At 42.4% G+C, this 27,535-nt stretch overlaps 1 protein-coding gene across 1 annotated transcript in view; it reads left to right on the top strand.

Annotated features, from left to right (window-relative positions):
• Nucleotides 1-25,739, top strand: part of DELE1 (DAP3 binding cell death enhancer 1) — a 46,492-nt gene extending 20,753 nt beyond the window's left edge. The window contains exons 6-11 of the mRNA XM_032220012.1: nucleotides 1,033-1,126; nucleotides 7,273-7,334; nucleotides 10,992-11,085; nucleotides 14,637-14,779; nucleotides 24,127-24,220; nucleotides 25,015-25,739. Of these exons, the coding sequence (XP_032075903.1) occupies nucleotides 1,033-1,126; nucleotides 7,273-7,334; nucleotides 10,992-11,085; nucleotides 14,637-14,779; nucleotides 24,127-24,220; nucleotides 25,015-25,265 (738 nt within the window). The 3' untranslated portion in view covers nucleotides 25,266-25,739. The remainder of the gene's footprint in view (nucleotides 1-1,032; nucleotides 1,127-7,272; nucleotides 7,335-10,991; nucleotides 11,086-14,636; nucleotides 14,780-24,126; nucleotides 24,221-25,014) is intronic.
• Nucleotides 25,740-27,535: the final 1,796 nt, after the last annotated feature.

The following is a 27,535-nucleotide window of genomic DNA, read 5'->3' on the forward strand; positions in this document are numbered from 1 at the left end:
TCCAGGCCTCAATCTCCTCTCCTACAGAAATGGTTGCCATAATCTCGGAAGCCGTAAAACAGGGCATTGCTGCAGGCTTCAGCAGCGCCCTTCTTCTGGGTCACATCATGGGCACAGGCATAGGTCTAGAAACCCCCAACAAAATCCTGCTTCGGTTTCTGTCACTCAGACTTCCATATTTGGGAATCAGGATAACCTCAGAGATTCGGATCTATCAGATGACGAGAGTATCACCCCTGATGTCCCTGCCTTTGCCAGATTGTTCAAAACTGATCGCTTTAAGTTCCTCCTGTTCAAAGCAATAAAAGCAGCTAACTTATCTTCTGCTTCTCCCATCCCTTTTACTCATCAGACTGCAGCTCCTACCTCGTCTGAACGTCCTAACACTTTTTTCTCTGAACCTGTAGTGGAAAAGGAAGTTATTCCATCTCCAAAGATATTTCTGAATGTTGTTCAACAGTTGTGGAACTCTCCTAGCATAGGTCCCCATCCAACCAACTTGGACAAAGGCCTCTACAATGTCACTCCTGAACTTTCCAAGTTTCTTGAGACTCCTCCAGTGGACGCGCCGGTTGCAGCCCTGTCTTTGCCCACAGTGGCCTCTGGAGCCCCAGAGTGCAAATCACAAGCAAGAGGGAATTATTTATTTTTATAGTTTTTTTAAAAAAGTAAACTAAATACTTTTCAGAAAATTGAAAATCAGTTTCCAAAGGTTCATAATTAAGGTTTGGCAAAAGGCTAAGAAATTAAAAACATGTGGAGTTTATCTATTATAAGATACCTTGACTTGCTGTGTAAATCACTGGAAAGAAAGCTCATCTATAAAATACAGGATTATTCATTTTGTAATTTTTTCAAGAGATAAATTATATCAAGCTTGTAATTCCTCAGTTTAAAAACTATCCCTCAGTAATCCTAAAATATTCCTTGAAATAACAGTGCAGTTTATTATTGATTGCCACTTCAGTGTGAAAAATACAAAAGATTATTAAGAAATACATGTAATTAACACTTGCCTTTTTTTCTTTGCAGACCATCTTAGAAGAGGAAGAATTAGTTAAAGAAGCTGCTTCTCAAGTGCAAGAAACATTTCAAGCCAGCATTTCAGTAGCATCCAACATCCTTGGTAATAAAATGCTAGGCATAATTTGCTTATCTATAGATTCTTGGTTGCGTTGATAGCAGCCTGCCCTAATCTAGTATTTTTCTGATAGTAGCAATAGCAGTTAGACTTATATACCACTTCATAGGGCTTTCAGCCCTCTCTAAGCGGTTTACAGAGTCAGCATATCGCCCCCACAGTCTGGGTCCTCATTTCACCCACCTCGGAAGGATGGAAGGCTGAGTTAACCTTGAGCCGGTGAGATTTGAACCGCTGAACTGCAGATAACAGTCAGCTGAAGTGGCCTGCAGTACTGCACCCTAACCACTGCGCCACCTCGGTTCTTAGCATTGGAAGCACAATTGATTTTCTACCTAAAAGAAAGATATACAGCCTGTTCTCACACCAATTTGAGTGCTAAAAACAGAAACAACGGTAAATTGATAGTTGTGAGGGTATAGGAGTTCCTTATGGTGACAAACAACACTACTTTCACAATAATGGCATACGATTGCTTCTATGTGGAATTGGGTTAGGCTAGGGCTATTGTTACTGTGCTACCAACCTAGTTGCCCAGCTGCAGTCCTGGTATCAACTTGAGACTGCTATTGGGGGTCCCAATAATCTTTCCCACCAGTCTTATAGTCATGGAAATTTTAATATATTTAAGCTCAAGTTTCAATCTTAGTCTTACTTTTTCCCTAAAATCCAGTTGTCCCTGTCATTTATAAAATCTGTTTTGTTTATAGTCATTCCCTGCCTCCCTTTGAATACATACCCAAAAATGTAGGGTGGTTTTTAATCTATCTATCTAGTATAGTTTGTGGCTTTATAGATTCCGTAGTGAAGGTGGTGCTGACTACAATACAGATAAGGAGACATGATATCTGGCCTTTACTTTGAAGGATATGAAAAATTATTGAAGGTGGAAGTCATTAATGTCTATTCTTTGTTATGTCAGTAAACTTCCTTTTCAAAATGCCTGATCTCTATGTGGATGTTGGGCTCATTTGATTGATACACTTTAGAATTATAGAATGCATGGAATGATGTTTCCTTACTGGCAGAGCAATTCCATCTTGTATTTCATTTGCTTTTGGAATACAGGTAGTCCTTGACTTACAGCACTTTGTTTAGTGACCATCAAAGTTAAAATGGTACTGAAAAATGTGATTTATAACTGTTTTCACAGTTATGACCATTGCAACTTCCTCATGGTCATGTGATCAAAATTCAGATGCGTGGCAACTGGCTCATATTTATAACGATTGCACTGATGTGATCACCTTCAGTGTTCTTCTAACAAGCAAAGTCAATGTCAGGGTTAAAAATGCATGAAAGTTACACATTGAAATTCCCTCCCCCCAGAGTCCAGAGTCCAATCAGCATCAAGTATGATGTTATGGGAAAGCTCCTCTTCAGGTATTTCTCGCATCTGGAGTCTCTAGATGGTTGGCTTTGACGGAGTATAAGCCAATCCACTCAGCAGCACCATAATTCATGAGTCCAAACCTCCTTCCAGTTCTCATGGGACGTCTACACACCAGCTCACTTCCCTATGGGCATTTGCCCATGCCCTCCTCCCTGTTTCTATGGCAGCCAATATCAAGCACACTGCAGAAACCCAGCTCGGTTCTGCATCGGCTAACGCCACTTTGCCAGGAACTGCCTTCCAGCCTCCTCATGCAGCCACTACACCGGCTAGGCTCCTGACCACCAGATTGAGCAGATAGGCTCAGGTAAGTAGACCAGGGCCTGAACAAGATGGTGGCTGCCAGGGGAGAGGCGGCTTCAAATTTGCTACCTGAAGGGGATCGAGGGGCAGAGGAAGGATGCTCAGGGCCCCATACCAGGGCTAGAACGGCCTTGCCCTCAGCCGCCCATCGCCCTTCCAGAGCAAAAACCAGGGATGAGCAGCGGCGGCAACGGGCCCTGGAGAAGGCAGTAGCACGTGTTGAGAAAGGGAGGGAGGCCCAGGGCAATAGGCCTAGCCCCCTTCACAGATACAGGTCACCTGTTCAGGGATTCAGTCCTTCTCCCTTCCATCCTCGCTCCCCTGCCAGGATTAGGAGAGGATCCAGGCATTAGATTTCTCCTTCCCCCTCCATGTCGCTGGAGGCCATAAGGGATGTTATGGGGGATTCCCTGGAAAGGACTTCTTGAGACCCGTGGCACGACATAACCGCGAACATCAAAAGCGGCGCTAATACCGCGATGTCAAAAGCGCGCCGACAACAGCATGCCGACAGAAGCACGATTTAACTTGAGGTAAGGGTTAGGGTTAGGTTTAGGGTAGGGTTAGGGTTAGGGTTATTTTTAGTGTTATGTTACAGCGCGCTTCTGTCGGCGCGCTGTTGTCGGGCAGTTTTGACGGTGCGGTTTTGTCACTGCGCTTTAGTCACATGCGCTTTAGTCACATGCGCTTTAGTCTACCGCGGTTTTGTGGTGGAACCCTTGAGACCATCTCTACCCGAGGCCTATCCTATCAAAGTCCTGAGGCTCCAGAGGAGGATGACCCCTATGCTGATCCTGCTGCCCTTGAGCAGCTTCCAGAGAGCCTGCGCAGGCTTATAGCCTCTGCAATTTCACAGGGCTCCAGTTCTGATGCCAGGGACTCAGAAGGGAGCTAAGCGAACCCACGTTCAAAAGAGGGCTATTTCTCACAAGGATCCTAGACCTGCCTCCCCTTTGCTGGCCTGTGAGGGTTCCATTATGGGGGAGGAGACCCAGCTTGAGATGGAGCTGTCTGAGGATGAACCCTTCCTCCAGACCCTCCAGCTTTCTCTGGGCTTTTCACACCTTCTTTCTTTAAGCCCCTCTTGCATAAGGCTCGCACTAATATATAGAAAGTAAAGAGAATAAGATTATATTAGAACTATCAGCTAAAAGAAAAGAGTTGCAAAATATTGAGATAGAACAGGTTCAGAGAAATCTAATATACTTAAATATGGAATTTTATGAAAACAGTAATAAAAATTCTAGAATGTTGGCTAGAGCCACACAAGCTAAAAAGGCAAAAAGCCTGATTGGAGTAATAAAGAACAAAAAAGGGTAAAGATATAATATGATGAGAGAAAAATTGTTGATATTTCAGACGTTTGCCTGAACTGAACTGAAAATGGCAGATATTTTGGCCAATTTGGGAAACCGGTAGCAATAGCCAGCTGGCCATGTCCCCAAATTGGTCCCCCTGTCTCTGGTTGCTCAAAGAGGCTGCTGGCTGGCTGCAGGCTGCTGAAAAATCCTCCAGTTGGCGAAAAAGTGGCTGCCATTGCTGCCATCTTCTTCGTGCATGTGCATCCCATTGCCTTGCAAAGAGGCTTCTTTGCCTGCCAGCCGCTTCCCAGCAGCGGTGGCTGGCTGGGGACCGCCGAAAACTCCGGTCAGCTTGCCTTCCAGACTGGACGAGCCGCCATGGAAGGTAAGCAACCAAAGAGACTGGTGATGGTGGAGGAAGTGGGGAAAAGTGTGCGACTAGCAAAGGGAGGGCGGGAGTAGATAGGGTAGAATCCTAAAAAATTTCCTACCTTTTCCTGTGGGCATGATATCATGTTGGCCATGCCCACTCAGTCACATTACCCCCCATCTAGCCACGCCCACTGAACCAATAGCAAATGTTTTTGAATCCTACCACTAGTTGCCTAAGTCTTCCAAATATTAGAAATTATTGGGTCAATTAAAGGTGGTCCCAGATATTATAGTAGTAACTAGAGATTTAATATGGAGGGATATAGAATTGAAAGAATAGCAGATATATAAGAGGGAAAACTGGAAGAACAAGATAAAGAATATAACAACTAAAAAACGTTTTAGCAGACATTAAATTTAATTGGTTGAATTTAATGCAATTAGAGAAAGATTCAAGAAGAAAGATAAACAATTAACAAAATTTTAAATGATTATAAAAAATGAATGAAGAATATGTAGGGAAAGGAAGAATAGGCTATTAACTGAATTAGAAGAGCCAGCAAAAGAATTAAAATTAATTTGGGAAACAGATTTGGGAGAAATAAATGATAATGATTGGAAAAATATTTGGAATAGAAGAGTATATAAGAATAAGTCAGTTAGAGTTAAGGAAAATGAATATACAGTGATATGGAGGTGGTACCTAACACCACGTAAATTAAATCAAATAGATACACAAATCAAAAGTATAGCCAGCCGAACAAACAGGTTTAAATATAGTTTCTATCCTTGGGCTATGAGACTTTTAAATACAATCACAATCACTCCATGCACACGCTAGTTTTTTTTTTCTTTTTCTTTCTTTTTTCATTTCTGTTATAATTTTGCACCAGTGAGGTTAAAACCAATTTCATTGTATTTAAGTACAATGACAATAAAGATTATACTTATAAATGTTTGTTGGAGGTGCAAGAAAGAGGCTGGGACATATAAAAGACATGTGGTAGGATTGTGATAGTGCACAAAAAATATGGGGACATGGTGTTTAGAGAAATTAGAGCACTGTTGGATGTAAATCTAGAGATGTCACCAAAGATTGCATTGTTCCTAGTGGAAAAATGGGATATAAATGAAACAAAAAAAGGAATTGATTGTAAATTTGATAATGGCAGCTAGATTAGTGATGGCTAAATATTGGGAACGAAATTGGGGTATTCAAAGAAATGAGTGGTATAATGAAATTTGGAGTATGGCAACAAATGATAAATTAACAACAAATTAAACTTTAAAAAGGGATGATTAAAATAAATAATTATAATGAACTTTGGAGGGATTTTATAAAATCTGTGTTGGTGGAAGGCAAAGGGAATAAACCTACTCAAGAATGTATGTTGTTTTGAAGGATATAAAGACACAATTGGAATATATTGTATATCTAAGAAATATAATGTGGGGGGGAGAAAGTGGTGCATTGTAATGTGTGTTTTTTCCCTTTTCCTTTTCTCTTGTCTTTTTTTTGGAATGCAGTTGTATGTACTGTTTGTATTATTTGTGTTTAAATAATAATAATAATAATAATAATAAAGAACTACCCTCTAGAAGTATGCAAGGAAAATTCAGAATGGGCAGAATCAAAAGCCAAAAGTTATTGGGTCTTTTAAAAATTCTGAAAAATAATAAATGATAAATATATTGTTGACATCAGTATTAAACATAAAATGTCCACCCTGGGTGAATGTTGAAAAAAAAAACTAAAATATCTGATGCGTTTCCCCTCTTGCATAATAAGTCTACAAGTAATATTAATGATATATTTCTTACTTCTTGTACATATTTTTATTGTTTTTTTCTATGTGTTTTGTTGTTTTGCAGTTTGTTTTTGTTTTTCTTATTTTTATTTTGTATTTTTAACTTCGGAAATAAAAAAATGTTTAAAAAAATTCTAAAAAAATAATACAGAGAAAGATGTTATTTATATTTCAGAATAATATGTGCTCAGGACCCCAAAAGATCTTGACAAACTTGAAGAACAAAATGAATTTCAAAGTAGAGAAAAGCAAAGTTTTACATTTAGGCAAGAAAAATCAAAGGTACAGCTTAGGCAAGACTTGGCTGAAAACAGTAACTGTGAGGGGGACCTTGGAGACCTAGTGGATGATCACCTGAATGTAAGCCAGCATTGTGCAGCCGCTGCCAAAAAAACTAATACAATCCTGGGTTGTATAAACAGAGGCATAGAGTCAAGATCATGTGAAGTACTAGTACCACTTTATGAAGCCCTATCCCATTGCAAATATATATATTAGGCAAATAATGACAGTTTAATAAGAAAAAAAGTTAGGCTGCAAACCTGGCTCTTACTTAGTGCAAATAAAATATTTATTTTTGCAATATTTCTAGACTGTCCAATTTCCAATGGACTTAATTTTTATTAAGACTACTAAAAATAGAAAATAGCTTGTCCTTTTAGATCTATCTAAGTTTATCTCGGTAGATCTTGGTAGTCTCTACCACGAAAGTAAAAGTCAATAGTATATTGACTATTTGTTTATATATTTTAGTAGCCTTCCTAACAGAAAATCTCCCAAGGGTTTTACTAAACTGAAATCAGCACAAATTGGTTAATGAAAAAAGGGAAACAATTATGTTGCTCATTTTGAAGAGTATCACAGAAGAATAGGAGAGTAGCTACAATAAGGTAAATACGGACTATGATAACCTTTAACACGAAAACCTGATCATTAATGTATCTTTTATTCCAGGGAATTTTGTCTCCCCATCTAGTACCAGCTTTGAACCAGATTCTTCCCTATTGGATTTGAAGGTACTTTCTCCTATTTTTGGTTTGTGGAATAGACTTTAACATCTTATTGTTGTTGTTGTTGTTGTTTTTGCTATAGATAATATTGCAAGCATGCTTTTTTTACAGTACGAGCTTACATAAGTGATTAGTACCCTAGTGTTTTCTGTTTTTTATTTTTATGTAATCTAAGATCAAAGTAAGAGGCAAACTGGTGGAAAGTTTACTAGGAAGAGATTCACAAGGTAGAAAGGAAGAGGCTGAAACCTCAAAAATGGTGTGGCTGAGACTAAGCCAGAATAGTAAATAGACTGAAACAGCAGTTTAGGGGAGAGCTAGAAGAGACCACTCTTAAAGAAAAGAAGGACATGGATAAAAGTTCTGGAAAGGTGTATTAAATAAAGAGACATTATACGAAAAACTAATATGGGATGACATTTAGGAAAAGCTTTTATTAGCAGAAAAAGGATTAGGTAAAGCTAGCACACAGAATAAAGGTTCAAAACAAAATAATAGAATAATTAGATTGATACAAGAAACAGGAGCTTACAAATGATACCTCAGCTATCATTTCCTAAGGTTTTACCTGTTTTTTTAAAATATATAAATAAACTACAACAAAAAGAATAAGCATGAGATGGTTGAAGAAATACAGGTCCAAAGTAGTAAAGATACTACAGAACTAAATAGCTCTAAACATACCGTATTGAACTTTCCAAGTTTCTTGAGACTCCTCCAGTGGACGTGCCGGTTGCAGCCCTGTCTTTGCCCACAGTGGCCTCTGGAGCCCCAGAGGAAATTCTCAAGTCTGAGGAGAAAAGATCAGATCAAACATTAGTCAAGGGTTCTCAAGCAGGTGCCTGGGCGGTGCGGGCCTCCACAGCCACTTCATTTTTCTCCAGGGCTGCTCTAGTCTGGATTGAGCAGCTTCAGGAGCGCATCACAACCACTGATACCAGGTCACACATGGATCTAAACAAGATTAGGGCAGCCATCGAATATTCAGCTGATGCCTCCTTAAACGCTGGCAGGTTTGCTTCAAAAGCCATGGCAATAGCAATAGCAGTAGACTTATATACCGCTTCATAGGCCTTTCAGGCCTCTCTAAGCGGTTTACAGAGAGTCAGCATATTGCCCCCAACAATCTGGGTCCTCATTTTACCCACCTCGGAAGGATGGAAGGCTGAGTCAACCCTGAGCCGGTGAGATTTGAACCGCTGACCTGCTGATCTAGCAGTAGCCTGCAGTGCTGCATTTAACCACTGCGCCACCTTGGCCTCTGCTATCATGGCCAGACACCTGCTATGGCTTAAACTATGGCAGGCGGATATCCGGACCAAGTGGCGCCTTGCGGCCTCTCCTTTTAGTAGCACTCAGCTCTTCGGAGCTCCCTTGGACCCTTACTTTAATGAATCTAAAGATAAATGCAATGTCCTTTCTTCTATATATAAAAAGCAGGATAGCTGTCCCTCTCCATTCTATAGAAGGTCGCCTTTTCGGCCAACTGACGGAAGATCTCCTTCTCCCGTCCACCACGTCAGTCTTTCACACCCAGACAGGGATCCAATCAGGACAGGTTGAATAGAAATGCCCAGCGTTTCCCCTCCCACAAAAGAAGTCTTACCGGGGATGAAGTAACCGCTATTTCTCAAAGTGAAAATGACTATCTGGACTCTCTCCCAATCGCGGATCACCTATCATTTTTCGCCCACCGCTGGGAGGAGACCACAACAGACAATTGGATAATCAAAACAGTCAAATTCGGCCTTCTCCTGGAGTTCCTCTCCACCCCCTAGAAACACTTTGTACTATGTCCGATATCACAGTGCCCTCAAAAGAGGCTACTGATGGATTCGGGCCATCCAACTGATCCCTTTCCATCAGAGGGGTTGGGGCTTCTACTCCCGTCATTATCGGCAGTTCAAAATGCACTCCCTCCACACCATTCTGCAAGAAGTCAAAAAAGGCGATTTCCTCACCTCAGTAGACATGACATCCTCACATTCCCATCTTCGCAGACCACCGAAGATGTCTCCAGTTCTCTTATGGGGGGCGCAGTTCTAGTACCCAGCCATCCTGTTCGGCCTCTCCTCCGCCCCCAGGGTCTTCACGAAGATGCTGGTGCTGATAAGATCTTCTCTTATCAGAATTCTTTGCTACCTGGATGACATTCCCCTGTTGTCCAGGTCACCCTGTCAAGCAAAGAGGGATCTAGCCCAAACCATCCAGACCTTGCGAGATCACGGGTTCGGAGTGAACCTCAAGAAAAGTCACCTCGTTCCTGGGACTTGCATTTTACATCTCGCAGTCATCATAGACATTGTGACAGAGAGAGTAGAGAGTATTTCTATCCCAATACCGCATTCTCAGCCTCAGGGAGGTAGTCAGTAGGGTCCTGCGCCTTCACAAAGTGTCCCTGCTTCTGCTGTCCCAGTTATTAGGGGAAATGGTGTCCTCCTTTGGGGTAGTACCATGGACCAGTTTGCACAGCAGGACCCTGCAGTGGTTTATGCTCCCGCATCAGAAAAGCAACAGGAGCTGCTCCCCCCTCAAGGTTTTCCTCCCCAGACACGTCACCCAGTCTCTAAAGTGGTGGCAGTCCCCACCGATCTTGTAGGGGACATTATTCAGAGAGCCGGCCCATCTCACTCTTACGACGGACGCCAGCCTCTACAGGGTGGGGAGCGCACATGCAGAACCTGGTGGCCCAGGGTCAGTGATTGCTAGAAGAGAGCCAAAACAGCATAAATTGGCTAGAACTGCGGGCAGTCCCCTTCGCCCTGGGACACTTCCAACAGACGGTTCTCTAATGATCCTTCTCAGTGTATGTTCTTTTGTGTATTATGATTTCAGCCATTAGTTCAGTTAAGACTAATGCATAATAAAACATAAAATAACAGAGTTGGAAGATACATTGGAGATCTTCTAGTTCTGCCCCTGCTCAAACAGGAGACCATTCCAGACAAATGATTGCCCAGTCTCTTCTTGAAAATTGCTGCAAATCACATCAAATAATCAAAAGGGGCTTTGCTTGCCAAAAAGTTTTTTTCTGCTTGTGAATTACATGCACCAATCAATTATATTTACATATTTCACATGTCCCATACTTTTCATGCCAAATGGTTTAAAGTTGGGGTTATCAGTTGGTGACTTCTATCAATTTATGTACACATAGCGCAATTACAAGGTTATTGCATCAATTGGTTGCGTCTTTGGCGGGAAAGAATTTGGTAGATGATATGAGATATGAGATTTTAATATTAAAGGCAGGAAAAAAGCAAGAGGGAATTATTTATTTTTATAGTTGTTGTTTTTAAAGTAAATTAAATACTTTTCAGAAAATTGAAAATCAGTTTCCAAAGGTTCATAATTAAGGTTTGGCAAAAGGCTAAGAAATTAAAAACATGTGGAGTTTATCTATTATAAGATACCTTGACTTGCTATGTAAATCACTGGAAAGAAAGCTCATCTATAAAATACAGGATTATTCATTTTGTAATTTTTTCAAGAGATAATTATATCAAGCTTGTAATTCCTCAGTTTAAAAACTATCCCTCAGTAATCCTAAAATATTCCTTGAAATAACAGTGCAGTTTATTATTGATTGCCACTTCAGTGTGAAAAATACAAAAGATTATTAAGAAATACATGTAATTAACACTTGCCTTTTTTTCTTTGCAGACCAACTTAGAAGAGGAAGAATTAGTTAAAGAAGCTGCTTCTCAAGTGCAAGAAACATTTCAAGCCAGCATTTCAGTAGCATCCAACATCCTTGGTAATAAAATGCTAGGCATAATTTGCTTATCTATAGATTCTTGGTTGCGTTGATAGCAGCCTGCCCTAATCTAGTATTTTTCTGATAGTAGCAATAGCAGTTAGACTTATATACCACTTCATAGGGCTTTCAGCCCTCTCTAAGCGGTTTACAGAGTCAGCATATCGCCCCCACAGTCTGGGTCCTCATTTCACCCACCTCGGAAGGATGGAAGGCTGAGTTAACCTTGAGCCGGTGAGATTTGAACCGCTGAACTGCAGATAACAGTCAGCTGAAGTGGCCTGCAGTACTGCACCCTAACCACTGCGCCACCTCGGTTCTTAGCATTGGAAGCACAATTGATTTTCTACCTAAAAGAAAGATATACAGCCTGTTCTCACACCAATTTGAGTGCTAAAAACAGAAACAACGGTAAATTGATAGTTGTGAGGGTATAGGAGTTCCTTATGGTGACAAACAACACTACTTTCACAATAATGGCATACGATTGCTTCTATGTGGAATTGGGTTAGGCTAGGGCTATTGTTACTGTGCTACCAACCTAGTTGCCCAGCTGCAGTCCTGGTATCAACTTGAGACTGCTATTGGGGGTCCCAATAATCTTTCCCACCAGTCTTATAGTCATGGAAATTTTAATATATTTAAGCTCAAGTTTCAATCTTAGTCTTACTTTTTCCCTAAAATCCAGTTGTCCCTGTCATTTATAAAATCTGTTTTGTTTATAGTCATTCCCTGCCTCCCTTTGAATACATACCCAAAAATGTAGGGTGGTTTTTAATCTATCTATCTAGTATAGTTTGTGGCTTTATAGATTCCGTAGTGAAGGTGGTGCTGACTACAATACAGATAAGGAGACATGATATCTGGCCTTTACTTTGAAGGATATGAAAAATTATTGAAGGTGGAAGTCATTAATGTCTATTCTTTGTTATGTCAGTAAACTTCCTTTTCAAAATGCCTGATCTCTATGTGGATGTTGGGCTCATTTGATTGATACACTTTAGAATTATAGAATGCATGGAATGATGTTTCCTTACTGGCAGAGCAATTCCATCTTGTATTTCATTTGCTTTTGGAATACAGGTAGTCCTTGACTTACAACACTTTGTTTAGTGACCATCAAAGTTAAAATGGTACTGAAAATGTGATTTATAACTGTTTTCACAGTTATGACCATTGCAACTTCCTCATGGTCATGTGATCAAAATTCAGATGCGTGGCAACTGGCTCATATTTATAACGATTGCACTGATGTGATCACCTTCAGTGTTCTTCTAACAAGCAAAGTCAATGTCAGGGTTCCAAGTAACACCCCCAACAAAAGTAAAACTCCAAGGCAGGCATTTTCCTCAAAATTCCATTTTATTAGAGATGTCATATTGGCACGTCTGAGAAAATCTGAATCTGAAAGTCCTCTGGGTTTTTCCCACCCAAAGGAAAGTCAAAGCCCCATCCCCTGCACCCACATGTCCATCAAATGTTCCACTCAAACCACCGTCCCAACTGGAAATGATTCCTAGTCACACCTCTGCAGGTAGAGGCTGAATGGCCTTGATTCCCAGAAAAAAGAATGTTGTTATGGCTATATCTCTCTCTCTCCAGCTCCATCCAACCCCCTTCATGTTTTCCATAGCATGCCCATCCACTAAGTGGGCAGCCCTAAATATCCAAAATAAAAGATGGCTGACAGTCAGTGGGAAAACCAGATTCATTGTGGCCATGTCGAGGATTACTGTACAGAGAAATGGCCAGAGTGCTGAAGGAGATTGCTTCTGCCAGACTTGTACCCAATTGCCAATCTTACACAACTTCTTGGTTTACTGAGGAACTGAGGGAAATGAATGAAAAGATGTCTAGAGTGATTGCAATGGAAAACCTGAAGAGGATCCAGTGAATGTTGATAAAAATGTTAATAAAAGCTCATAAGACTCTGAATTCTCATCTGAATTTGTTGCATCCTCAGATTATTTCCAGCAGTCTTGGGTTACCCAGATTCCCCCAACCTCTTTGAATTAGAGAAGAGGTACTTTTACTAAGTTTGAAATGATAGCAGCGAAAGCAAGGCAAGACTGGTTAAAAATGCACGAAAGTTAGACATTGAAATTCCCTCCCCCCAGAGTCCAGAGTCCAATCAGCATCCAGTATGATGTTATGGGAAAGCTCCTCTTCAGGTATTTCTTGCATCTGGAGTCCCTAGATGGTTGGCTTTGACGGAGTATAAGCCACTCCACTCAGCAGAACCATAATTCATGAGTCAAAACCTCCTTCCAGTTCTCATGGGACGTCTACACACCAGCTCACTTCCCCATGGGCATTTGCCCATGTCCTCCTCCCTGTTTCTGTGGCAGCCAATAGCAAGCACACTGCAGAAACCCATGCTGGAGATCTGGCTGACACAATGTCTTGTATGATCCTATGATTTGTTTGTGTTTATCAAGCCCAAGGAAATGGATAGGATCTTGTAGTAATCCCAAAGGTGCTTTTTCAAGAGGCAACTGGACTTTCTGGTTTTTCTTTGAAGAAGTTTTGGTTCTCACTAAGAAGCTTCTTCAGCTCTTCTTCCAAAACCGTGAAATTGATAACCTGTGGAATTGATCTTCCTGGCTTCTTCTGATAGTTGTGCTATGAATGGCTATATTAGGGAAGCTGTAAGCAGTTACTCTGAGAAAAAGTGTCCTGTAGCCCAGTCTGTTTTAAAACAGAAAGTTGTGTGTCATCTCTCGAAGAGCCCCACCTGTCAGCCTCTATCTTGCTTGCTTGCTTGCTATTGGTAGACAAAATCCCATCAGAAGGGAAGGTAATAAAGAAGATATTAGACTGTGCAGAAATGAATAGGTTGACATTGAGAATAAAGGACAGAGAGGAATCCATGTACTACAGGATATAGGGCAATTTTATGAATGGCTTGAAAAAAGATATAAATGGAAAGAAAAAGGAACAAAACATGAAATAAGTATCTCAGATGACATATGATTAAAATGGGAGGGGAAATAAGAATATGTCAAAATGTAAATATACAGATGGAAAAAATGATATGAATTGCCATGTTAAATAACAATTATAAGAATGTATATCTAAGAATGAATTTGAAAGGAAAAATAAAAAAACCTTTTACAAAAAATAAATTCAGATACTTGGCAACTGGCAAATATTTATGACCATTGCTGTGGCCCAAGATCATGTAATCATCTTTTGTGACCTAACAAACAAAGTCAGTGGGGAAACCAGATTCACTTAACAACTGGTTAACTAACTATTCAACTGCAGTGATTCACTTAACAACTATGGCAAGAAAGGTCATAAAACTCACTTAACAAATGTCTTGCTTCATAGAAATTTTGGGCTCAGTTGTGGTAGTGAGTTGAGGACTACCTGTATTAGACTGAAATTGATAGTATAAGCTGAATTTTGTGCAATTACATTTAACAACTGCAGAAAAGCTTCCAAATTAGATCAGAAGTTATTTATAAATGAGACCGAATGACTCTATTTAAAGAACCTATGAATACTAATGTTGCCTGAATTTTTTATTGTTTTTTTTTTCCCCTCAGGACTTGAAAACATGCAAGCTGAACAGTCCAAAATGGCTTTTTGCTGTTTCAAAATGGCTGCAGACCACAATTATAGCAAAGCCCAATACAATGTAGGATTATGCTATGAACATGGAAGAGGCACCACAAAGGACATGACTAAGGTTTTTGTTTGTTTTATTCAGCCTGTGTTATCTCTTTATGTAGAAAATTGAGGGAGAGGAAATCATTTATTATCTATTAAGTGCCTAAGTGTGTCCTGAAACAAGTTCAATAGTTGCCCTTTTTCCTATCTTGTTGCTTCTTCATTGCAAAAAAAAAATCTTTGGTGGAAAGTGTTATGAAAGTGTGCAAAAGTTGTACACAACAATTGTACAACATTGCATATTAAGAAGGGAAAGAGAGCTAAAGGTACCACTTCTCAAATATTAGTGTGAGTTTATATGTATTTGTTTCGGATGAATTATTGATTTCAATCTAGGAAAATGACGCCTGCCTATCATAAATACAAAGAAAGGATATGCTGTGATACTAATTTTGCAGGCCAGCAGCTTTAAAGGCTGTTGGAAATCAGAAAAATTCCTTCTTTGGGTTATCCTTGTCTTCTGAAGAAGGGTATGTTTCAAGTCAGATTTGATTTCTAGCAACTGCTGGGGCTACTCCTTGAAATTTTCTTGGCAAGGGTTTTTATTTGTGACTTTACCAAACTGACTTTCCTTTTACTGTAGATACAAGCTGTTAATATTTTGTTTCTTAGTATTTGTAGCTGAGATTGTGCAAAGCATGTTTTCATAATATACATTTGAGTAAATTGGCACCTTTCTTTTGATATGTTAAAGTCACCACATGTTTTGCAAGACCCACTATCGGCTTCCAAAGCTGTTTCCGTCTACTACATATTTTTGGCTTTTTTTCCCTCTCAGGTGCCTTGCTTTTGGTGTAGAAGCCTGGCCCTCTGTGTTTTCATTTGTGCTTAAAGCAAGGGAGGGAACCTCTGGGTGCATGAGTTACCATGTGTTGTCCACCTTATCTTGCCCATCAAATACCAGTACTGATTTTTTTTAAATAAAACACCTTCTCTTGACAAGTGTAGATTGCTACACAGTAATTATATTGTGTGGGATTAAATCTGGATAAGGAAAACATATTCTGTGTTGCAATTGTGTTTGTAAAAGCTTCCACTGGTGGCAATGGTAAGTGTTTCTCACTCCCCAAAGAGAATGTATAATAGGGAAAATATTTTGGAACATGTTATATAATCTTGGCTGACTTTGGGCCCATCATTGTCTCCCAATCCAACCTACCATATTTTTTGAAGTATAAGACGTACCGGAATATAACAGCCTAACTTTAGGGGAGGAAAACAGGAAAAAAAGTTTCTGCCTCTGCCTCGGTATTAATCTGGCTAGCGTTCTGCAGCAAACAGCAAATGGCCTGGTCAGCTTCAGCAGCCTGATTCAGCAGGAACAGCTGATTGAACAGCCAGTCAGCTGTTCCAGACTGCAGGGATTCCCACAGACCATGTCCGCCTGTGTGCCTTGCATTTTCGGGTGGTTAAGGGTGGCGGGGATCCTTACTTCCACTTGGATTTTGGTAACAAGCAGGTCTTTTTATCCATTTAAAACAAACCCTATCACCCTACGAAGATTTAACTGGAGTGTGTGGGGTGGGGGATGATTTTCATGGGGCAGAAGAGGGACTTGGCTGCTTGAAGAGGCTGGCCCAGTGCTGGTGGTGCTCGGGATCGGGGAAGCCCTCTTGGAGGGACACCTGCTGCGGGGGCCCAGACCCTTCGCAGGGCTGTAGCATGGCACTTGCTCTCCCCACTAGATCCCCACAAAGGGCGGCATCAAAGGCAGCATGGCAGACCACTTCTTGCCCTGTAGCCTGGGCCGATCTCCATAGCGTTGTTGCCCCCTGCACACTTTCTCTCAGCCTCACTTTGCAAAATCGGTTCCACCTTCCCGTACAAGGGCATTTAACAATGTGTTGGTTAACATCGCCTCCCATAGCCGTTTCCTCCTCCCCTTAAATCCTCTCTCCTCTGCACGAGCCAAACTTTTGTGGCGTAAAACTGAAACCAGGTGCTCTTTTGTGGTGGCGCAGGAGCTCCTTGGGAGAGGAGAGGACAAGCTTGGCGTTTCCTCTTTCCCAACCCTCTTTCCTCTTCCCCCTCCCTTTCCCCAGCCTGCCTGCAATCTTAGCTTGCAGCTTCTTGGTTTTCTTTGCCTTTCTTCCGCCCGCCCCAGTCCGTGAGCTGGAGCACCAAGGAGTTATGGTAAAAACACATGGAAGCAAGAAGTAAAAAAACAAAACAAATATGGAGTTCCAGCCAGTAGAGGCTTGGCAGTGGGGCTGCCGAGGAACAGGAGGGCGCAAAACCAAGGGGAAGAAGGTGGTGGTTTTCCTCCCAAAGGGGCTCCTTTTCCCCACCCCTTTTCATGGGGGAATATCTTGTCTCTGACGCTGACAGGTGCTCCTTCAAGCCCTCCATGAGCTTTCTTGCCCCCTTCATTTCTCCCCCCCCCCCACTTTCATGAGGATTGTGATGCCCTTGGGAAATTGATCATGCTTTGAACCTTAGGAGAGGAGAAGGGAGAAAAAGTAGAACCACCCGAAGAGGCAGGTGAAGTGGGCGCTGCATGAGAGGTGTAAGGGAAAGTGGCTCACTGCTCATCATCTCCTTTCTCCAAATGACCCAGGTGGCTGAGATCACCGCGCTGCCACTCAAAAAAACTTTACCATGATCTCCGCAGTGCCCACTTTACCTGCCCCTTCTTGGGCAGTTCCAGGCATGCTGCCACCCGAAAAAGCTGTTACCGTGATCTCGGCTGCCTGGAACTTCCGAGAAGGGGCAGGTGAAATGGGCACTGCATAGGAGGTATAAAGCAAGGCAGGTTGCTGCTCGGCCTCCCCCTTCTCCAGGTGACCCAGGCGGAGGGCAGTTGGCTTCTGCTCCTAGCCTGGGAGACAGATCTGGCCAGGAGGAAAAAGAAGGTGGAGAAGAAGGAGAGCATTGAGATTGAGAAGTTTATTTATATGCCGCCCTTTTCCCTGGGGGGACTCAGGGCGGCTTACAACTCGAAAAAAGGGGGGGGGGAACAAACATTTAACACGTAGGACAATAAGTCATTAAAAACACAACATTCATACCATTCGGGTGGGTTACAGTCTTTAGCCCCAGGCCTGACGGGATAGCCAGATTTTGAGGGCTGTGCGGAAGGTCTGGAGGGTGGTGAGGGTACGAATCTCCACAGGGAGATCGTTCCATAGGGTCGGAGCTGCCACCGAGAAGGCTCTCCTCCGCGTGGTTGCCAGTCAACATTGACCGGCAGATGGGACTCGGAGGAGGCCTAATCTATGGAATCTAATAGGTCGAGTGGAGGTGATTGGCAGTAGGCGGTCTCTCAAGTACCCAGATCCACTACCATGAAGGGCTTTATGGGTGACAAGTAGCACCTTGAAGCGTACCCGGAGATCGACAGGTAGCCAGTGCAGCTCGCGGAGGATAGGTGTTATGTGGGTGAAGCGAGGTGCACCCACAATCGCTCGCGCGGCCGCATTCTGGACTAGCTGAAGTCGCCGAATACTCTTCAAGGGCAGCCCCATGTAGAGCACATTGCAGTACTCCAGCCTAGAGGTCACAAGGGCACGAGTGACTGTTGTGAGAGCCTCCCGGTTCAGGTAGGGGCGCAACTGGTGCACCAGGCGAACCTGGGCAAATGCCCCCCTGGTCACAGCTGACAAATGGTGTTCAAAAGTCAGCTGTGGGTCCAGGAGGATTCCCAAGTTGCGGACCCTGTCTGAGGGGCGTAGTGTTTGACTCCCCAGCCTGAGAGATGGAATACTTGCCGAATTAGTGGGAGGGAAACACAACAGCCACTCGGTCTTATCTGGGTTGAGCACGAGTTTGTTAGCCCTCATCCAGTCCCTAACAGCTTCAAGGCCCTGGTTCATCACGTCCACCGCTTCATTGAGTTGGCACGGGGCGGACAGATACAACTGAGTATCGTCCGCATACTGGTGGTATTTTATCCCGTGCCGCCGAATGATCTCGCCCAGCGGTTTCATGTAGATGTTGAAAAGTACGGGGGACAAGACCAAACCCTGCGGCACCCCATATGTTAGGGGCCTAGGGGTCGATCTCTGCCCTCCAACTAATACCGACTGCGACCTGTCCGAGAGGTAAGAGGAGAACCACCACAAAACAGTGCCTCCCACCCCCACCTCCCGCAGTCGTCGCAGAAGGATACCATGGTCGATGGTATCGAAAGCCGCTGAGAGGTCAAGGAGAACCAGGAGGGAGGCATAGCCTCCGTCCCTGGCTCTCCAGAGGTCATCGGTCAATGCGACCAAAGCGGTTTCTGTGCTGTAGCCAGGCCTGAAGCCGGACTGGAATGGGTCAAGATAACTAGCTTCCTCCAAGGACCGTTGGAGCTGAAAGGCCACCACCTTCTCAACAACCTTCCCCACAAAGGGGAGGTTGGAGACTGGACGATAATTGTTAAGAACGGCTGGATCCAAAGATGGTTTCTTCAGGAGGGGTCTCACCACCGCCGCTTTAAGTGCGGGGGGAAAGACCCCCTCCCGAAGGGAGGCGGTAACAACCGCCTGGATCCAGCCCCGTGTCACCTCCCTGCTGTTAGCAACCAGCCAGGAGGGGCACGGGTCCAGTACACATGTGGAGGCACTCACAGCTCTCATGGCCTTGTCCACATCCTCAGGGGCAACATCCTGAAACTCAACCCAGCGATGGTCTACCAGATTATCCCCTTGTGCCTCGGCTGGATCTGCGGAATCGGAGTCCAAGTCCGACCGAAACCGAGCAACTTTGTCCGCTAGAAACTGGACGTAATCCTCAGCCCTACCCTGCAGGGGATCCCCCGTATCCCTCCTATTTAGGAGGGAACGGGTTATCCTGAACAGGGCGGCTGGGCGCGATTCAGCGGAGGCAATCAAGGTGGCAATATAAGTTCTTTTCGCCGTCCTAATTGCCCTGATGTATTCCTTGATGCAAGATGTTAGAGGTGCTCGGTTCGATTCGGATTTATTGGATCTCCATAAGTGCTCTAGGCGTCTCTTCCGGCGCTTCCTCTCCCGGAGTTCCTCGGTGAACCAAGGGGGCCTCCTGGATCCACTGCCTCGGAGCGGCCGTAGTGGCGCAATCCGGTTAAGAGACTCCGTCGCTGCCGAGTTCCAGGCAGCAACCAGAGTCTCCACCGGACTGTGGGCGAGGGTATCAGGAATAACCCCAAGCTCCGTCTGGAACCTCAAGGGGTCCATAAGTCACCTGGGGTGGAACCATCTGGTCAGTTCCTCCTCCCTACAGTGGGGGTTTGGTCTCCGAAAGTCAAGCCTCAGTAGGCAGTGGTCTGACCACGACAGGGGTATGATCTCACTACCCCTCAGACCAAGATCACAAGTCCACTGCTCCGAGAGAAATACGAGGTCGAGCATGTGACCCGCTGAGTGGGTTGGGCCCCGAATTACTTGGGTCAAGCCCATGGCTGTCATGGAGGCCATGAAGTCCTGCGCCCCATCAGAGTGTTCACCGAGCGAAGGCAAATTGAAATCCCCCAGAACCATAAGCCTGGGGAACTCAATTGCCAGCTCAGCTACCGACTCGAGGAGCGAGGGGAGGGCTGCTGCAACGCTGTTGGGAGGCAGGTACATTAACAGCAAACCCACTTGACCCTTGAGGTCCAACTTCACCAGCAGGGACTCACACCCGACAAGCTCCGGAGCAGGGATCCTACGAGGTGCTAGAGACTCTCGGATAACAATAGCCACACCTCCACCCCTTCCCTGGGCTCTTGGCTGATGGAGCACCTGAAAACCTTCTGGGCACATCTCTACGAGGGGGACTCCTCCCTCCGGGCCCAGCCAGGTTTCAGTAATACATGCCAGGTCTGCCCTCTCGTCTAAAATTAAGTCCCGGACGAGGGGAGCCTTATGAACTACAGACTTGGCATTTAGCGACAACAGCCTGAGACCAGGGTCCTGATTACTCACGCCATCTGGCCTTGGAGTGGGACTCATAGGGCCGGAAGGAGGGATCTCTGTGATGTAGCGAGCCCTCCTTCCCCGGTAATGGCCAGCCCTAAAGTCCCCGCCATATCTGCCCCTCCCTGTTACGACCGTGATGCTCCGGCCCACTCCCGTGTCCGCAGTTCCCTCAACCACCCCTATGGCTCCCGTGCTCCCCGGCAGGTCCTCCGAATCAAACACACTCATCCGTACACCCAAACAGTCCCCACGTAGTAATTAAAACACAAAAAAGATACAACAATAATGGGTAGTAAAAGTGGGATCATTCACTCAATCACACGCATATCTCATGCATATCCCATACAAAAGAAAGAAAAAAGAGAAGAAAGGAAAAGAGAGAGATTACGCAGTCGTTAAAAATGAAGTTCAGGTAGCTGTGCACCAGCCGTGGGATACGGGGGTATAGCAGTGTAAGTCCAAAGTCTAAAGGTCCAAGGTCCCCTCTTATAGTTTTTCCATCTGATGGCAGGATGGTGATGGTAGTCCCCAAAGGTTCCCGCAAGCCGGGCAACCGGGTGGGCGTAGTCAGAGGGTGTTGTAAGTTCCAAAAGGTCATAAGACATGCCGCCATCGTCCATATGCCACCCGCAACAGCGAGCAGAGAGGGGGGGTGCACCAAAAAGAAGGGGGGGAAGAAGCTAGAGGATTAAGGTGGCCGAAGACCAGCCACCAGACTCAGTCGAATAGATGTAAAAAGTTCAACCACTCCCTCTTTAATGGGGTGCTGGTCTAATATAAGCCCAGATCTTAATCTTAGTCTCTCACAGATCGAAAAAAAACGCTCGCCATCGGCTAGCGCCACCCCCCACTCACTCACACCAATTCAAGCTGCAAGTTGTCTAAAGCGGCTGCCACCGTCGTCTCAGCTTGTGACACGCTGAGAGGCTGTGGTCTGTGTGAGGAGGGGGGCGCCCGACAACGCCGACAAACTCCAAAACCGTCGCCCCTGTGTGGGGGGGGGGAGGCGTCCAACAACGCCAGCAGTCAAGCTACCGTTCGTGCAAGAGGGGGGGAGGGCGTTCGACACCACCGAAGGCCACCTGGGACTGTCCAAGTTCTTCCCAGCTCAACTCCGAGCTCCTCCCGGTAGCAGCGTCTCCAGGTCGCACAAGCATGCGGAATCAGCCTCCGACCGAGGCAGCAAAGGTGCTGGGGCTTGTGGGAACAGAAGATGAATCTGGCCAGGAGGAACACATGTCCCATTTTTGCAATTGGGAAGGGAAAAGGGCATTTCAGGCAGCGGGGATCACAGATCTGTCTCCTGGGCCAGGAACAGAAGCTGACCGGCCTCCGCCTGGATTGTCTGGAGAAGGGGCAGGCAGAGGGGCGAGCCACCTTGCCTTATGCCTCCTGCACAGTGCCCGCTTCACCTGCCTCTTCTCCAGATGACCCAGATGGCTACATCCAGATTTTCACCCTCTTTTGGGGGGGGGGGGGGAGAAAGGTAAGATTTATACTCCGAAAAATATGGTACTTCACAAATATTTGTTATGAGATAAAATAAGAGGTGGAAACACTCTTCATGGCTGAGAGCTTCTGCACAAGAAGTAAGATTATAAATCTAATAAATAAATATGAATTGGGGAGACAGAACAAGGGGAAGTCATTCCTAATACAGTGATTTAGGTTTTTATGACATTGGAAAGTTAAAATGACATGCAAAGTGGATTGGACTAGGAAATTTCAATTGGGGAATTAAAGCTTTTTTCTTCAATGTTTTTACTTGTACTTTTCATACATTCATTAGTGCATGAATTAGTATATTTGTCAGTATTCAGTTTGAGTCTTAAAAACTACCAAAGTATTTTGAAGGCTATAGATAAGGAGTGTCAAATTCACGGCCCGCAGGCCAGATGCTTCACTTGCTGGCCATATCCACCCGCATTTTAGGGAATGGGGAGAAGTCACAATATGTCATGTGACAAGTTAATTAACTTTATCTTAGAAAATCTTCATAAATTTCTTTTAAGATTCCTCATTAGCATAAAGCTGTACAATAAAGCAGCCCTACAAAATATTTTTCAATGTCGTACCTATCATTTATCTATCAAATCTATAGCAGAGTTGGAAGGGACCTTGGAGGTCCTAGTCCAACCCCTGCTCAGGCAGGAAACCCTATGCTATTTCAGAGAATAGTTGTCCAATCTCTTGTTAAAACTTTCACAACTTCTGAAGCATTCACAACTTCTGTTGTTCTAACTGTCAGGAAATTTCTCCTTAGTTCTAGGTTGGCTTCTCTCCTTGATTAGTTTCCATTCATTGCTTCTTGTTCTGCCTTCAGGTGCTTGGAGAATAGCTTGACTCCATCTTCTTTGTGGCAACTCCTTAGATATTGGAATACTGCTGTCATGTCACCCTAGTCCTTTTCATTAAACTCGACATACCCAATTCCAGCAATGGTTTTTTATATGTTTTAGCCTCCAGTTCCCTAATCATCTTGGTTGCTCTTTTTTGCACTTTGCTCTTTTTGTAGAGTCTCAATATCTTTTTTACATTGTGGCGACCAAAACTGTATGCAGTATTCCAAGTGTGGTTGTATATATTATAAGGCAGGGGGTCCCTAACCTGTGGGCCGTAGTTCAATCTTGATTTCATCAGACCAGAGTTTCTTGTTCCTCACAATTTGAGAGTCCTTCAGGTGCTTTTTTGCAAACTCCAAGTGTGATTTCATGAGTTTTGCATTGAGGAGAGGCTTCCGTCTAGCCACTCTTCCATAAAGCTGTCAGCTGTCTCTGTCCCATATCCACACAGGATCTCTGGAACTCAGTCAGAGTAACCATCGGCTTCTTGGTCACCTCTTTTACTAGGGCCCTTCTCACCTGATTGTTCAGTTTGACCAGGCAACTAGTTCTTGGAACTTGGTTCCATCTTGGTTGTGCCATCTTTCTTCCATTTGAGAATTATGGAGGCCACTGTGCTCTTAGGAATCTTCAGTGCAGCAGAAATTTTATTGCACAATTTTATTGTGCCTTACAATAATCCTTTCTCTGAGCTCTGCAGGCAGTTTCTTTGACCTCATGCCTTTTGCTCTGCTACAGTATGTATTTTCAGCTGTGAGGCCTTCTCTATAGACATGTGTGTGCCTTTCCAAATCATGTCCAATCAATTTAATTTTCCATATGTCAAATTCACTCAAAGTGTAGAAATGTCAGGAATGATCAAGAGAAATGGAAGGCATCTGAGCTAAATTTCATTTTGTTGCAAAGGATCTGTATACTTACGCCAATGTTTCAGATTTTTTTTTTTAATAAATTTACAGACATTTCTAAAATTTTCTTTTTACTTTGTCATTATGAGGTACTTAGAGTTAGATTATTGGGAGGAAATGAATTTTAACAACTGTAGAATCAAGTTGTAGCATAACAAATATAAGAAAAGTGAAGGAAGTCTGAATGCACTATACATCTACATATGGCAATAAGTAAGTGATGCTTTTTTCTAAAAAGTTGCTGTTTCTTTATAGGCAATCCTCTATTATCAGCGGGCAGCTCATCAGGGACACCTCTTGGCTCAATACCGCTATGTAAAATGGCTTTTCTGCTGCTGGTATAAAGCAGGTAACAACAGCAAAGTAAACATCTGACCTGGCTACCATTTTAGGGGGAATCCTGGTGAATTATTAGGAAAATTTTGGCATTGTGTTCACTTTTGAAAGTAATTTGGAGCAATTAATGCATGCCATATTTAGGTTATTAAGCAGAATCCTTTTTACCTCTCTTTATGGCTAGCTAGTTACAAAGCATTTTTACATTTTGTTAGCACAAAAAACCTCTGAACCAGTTCATTTGGAAACCTTATATTTTGGAGAGGTTGCCCTTATTGACTGGAAGGTTTTGGAATACTCTAAACCAGATGAAAGAATGAATTACTAGCAAGTAAGTTATAAATCTAAAGAGAGAATAAACATTCTCTTTCATCAGTAGAATGAACACTATTATAGGAGAAAATAGCAGATACTCAGCTTTATTTATTAAATAAATCTAACTGTCAAGCAATCCAGGGCAGCAGTTGATGGATCAGATACCAGTAAAAGGAATAAAAAGCTTGGGTAGATAGAATAGTGGAATGGTCTCTGCTGTTCAATAAATGATCATGGACAGGAAGAATGACTGGAAAATAGGAAAAATCATTTACTGTTTTTTATCATCTCCACTGTGCCCTGTTTGCAATTATAAGCTCATTAGGTAATGAAAGATTGAGGCTCGGATCACACATTCTGATAAACCACCGTGCTATCTGGGCTTCTGGTGTAAACTCTGCCATTAAAGCTTGTTCAGCAACATGTTTACAAGGTTTGAATTTATATGAAGCACAATTTTAATATCTGTGGTCCCTGTGTTCTTTTTCTCAGTTATGCAGAACCAGAATGAATTACCACTGAAAGAAAGAACCTGTCGGTCCAGTCCTTGCCTTCAGAGCCTTGGTCAGCCACTGAGTGTTCACTTGGGACAGCCAGCTATTGCCTTGCTTCGCTCATGGAGTATAGGACATCTGGAAGATATGGCAGATAGTTGTGAACTGCAATCCTATTTGGGGTTATCTGATGAAGTCTCCATCAAACTACAGCCTTTACCCTGCTGTTCAGAAATAGTAGTTGATTAGCATAGATCATGAGGAAACTTCCTTTTCAGAAACTTGAAAAACATATATTTACTTTTTATAAGCTTAGAAGCAGATAGACATTTTGAAGTTATATTTAATTGCCTCATAAATGTATAACTTCTTACCTCGTACTGAAGTAAGAAGTTATTGAATTTTATAACCAAACCCAGCTTGAATGTACTATTTCATCCTACAAGTTTGTGTTCTCACTAACCTCATGAAAGTATAAGTATTAATATGCTTATATGACAACTTTTTTACAAACTTCAAAAATAGTCACCAAGCTAATTGCCTTCATTAACTGTTTTGGAGAAAATTTGTACTCAGTATTTGAACTGAACATTCTCATTACAATCAGACCATGAAAATGTTACATGAGACAGGAGCTGATGTCGCAACAGTCGATACTTTTGCTGCTGGATGGTCCTTTTGGACCTAAACCGTCCCGAAGAGATGGTGACAAGGAAGAGTACGTCTTGCTGATCTCAGAGACATCACAAAGTCCCTGATTGATCCAAGAGAATCTCTTCTTGCCGGCGACAGAAGCACAGCCAAAAGCTGCTGAAGTTGGGACAGCTCCGCAACGGGAGGAAAGCGGAAAGAGAAAGTGTGTCCATCTGGTGAGGAAATTTTATTGTTATAAAAGAGACTGCCCCCCAAAAATCAAAACTAAATTAAACTTGCAAAGAAAAGAAAATAAGCAGTGAAATTAAATTATATTGGACAGTGTGTTATCCTTTTTTCATTTTGTTTTGTGGATGGAAGTTTTGCAAATATTTCTTACTTCTTAAAGTGAAAGTATTGGTTTTTCTTCTTCTATTTCTTTTTTTACCTATGGATTAAATCTTTTTCTTTATTTTATAATATTGGTTTGGATGGGTTTTTTCTCTTTATTTTGCTCCATTTAAGAATTTTGTTTCTTTTAATCCTGGAATATAAAGAAGATATAAAAGGAATATAAAGAGGGTAGTAACATCAGAGGGAAAAGAAGTTACACTGCCACTTGGAGGTTGAGTCCTGGAAATATTGCTTTCTCTTTTTTCTCTTTGATCACTTTGACTTTGCACTTCAAAGGCTCCAGCTTGTTTACAAAAGAGATAAGGAGAAGAGTTGTTGGGTTGTTTATACAGGTGCTCTTTGGATTCTTCTTTGGCAACTGGAGAGAAGTGAAAACAAAACCTTGTTTTGAAACTTGAGTGGCAGTGTTTACTAGTTGAAAGAATGGCACAACACCAAAAAGAAATCATAACATTACAACAGATTATGTTTGAAATTCAAAAAATATTAGAAACAACACAGAATTGAGAAGAGATTGGAAATATAAATTATAATACAGTAAAATTCGATGGAAAAATTGAAGATATCCAGCAAATGGGAAAAGTGGAGGTTAGAGTCCTAAAAACCCAAGGGAAAAATAAACAAAGAGGCAAGATAATTGTAGATACTGATAGTGAACTGAGTGTGGTTGGAGATGGAAAGAATGGAACATGGAAAGGGAAGATAGATGGAAAGGAGCTCTACCTCAGATTTCAAGGTATAGAAGAAGAAAAAAGAGAAGAATTGATGGATTCAAGGAGAGAAGCTTTGACAAAAGCACTACTGATAACCAAAGATAAGCTGATTAAAGAAGCTGATAGAAGATCTCGAGATTTTACAAGATATATAAAAAGCAACAAGTTGCAAAGAGAAGTCCACACAAATTTGATTAAGGAAATAACCAGAAGACTAATTCCACAAATGGCAAAAGACATAAGATTGCACTATTACTGGAAAGATACAGGTTGAGATAAAAAAACTAATAACAAAATATTAGTCAAATTTAGTTAAAATTAGAGCATGTTAAAAATGAAGTGATAATGGATATAGTTAGATAAATAATTGATAATATTAACAAAGTACACATATGTATTGGTTTGATAAGAGAAAATTTGGTATAAATTCTAAATGGTGATCATGAAAGGAAGTTTAGAAACTCTTATGTATGAAAGCTTATAATAATAATAATTAAAAAGTAAGAGTAAGTCAAATTTAGTTAAACTAAGACCCCAAAAATAAATAAAATGAAATAATGATGGATATCGTTAAATAAATGATTGATAATGATAATAATGTAATATTTGTATTGACATGATAAAAGGGAAATTGGATATAAATTGTAAACAGTGATTAAGAAAGGTCATCTAGAAACTTTTTTATTAAACATAATTAATTTTTATTTAGAAAGTGTTATAAAGATGTAATGTTGCTGGATGATATTGAAAATAGATAAC

This window comes from Thamnophis elegans, chromosome 6 (assembly GCF_009769535.1).
Source record: "Thamnophis elegans isolate rThaEle1 chromosome 6, rThaEle1.pri, whole genome shotgun sequence".
NCBI classification, from domain to species: Eukaryota; Metazoa; Chordata; class Lepidosauria; order Squamata; family Colubridae; genus Thamnophis; species Thamnophis elegans.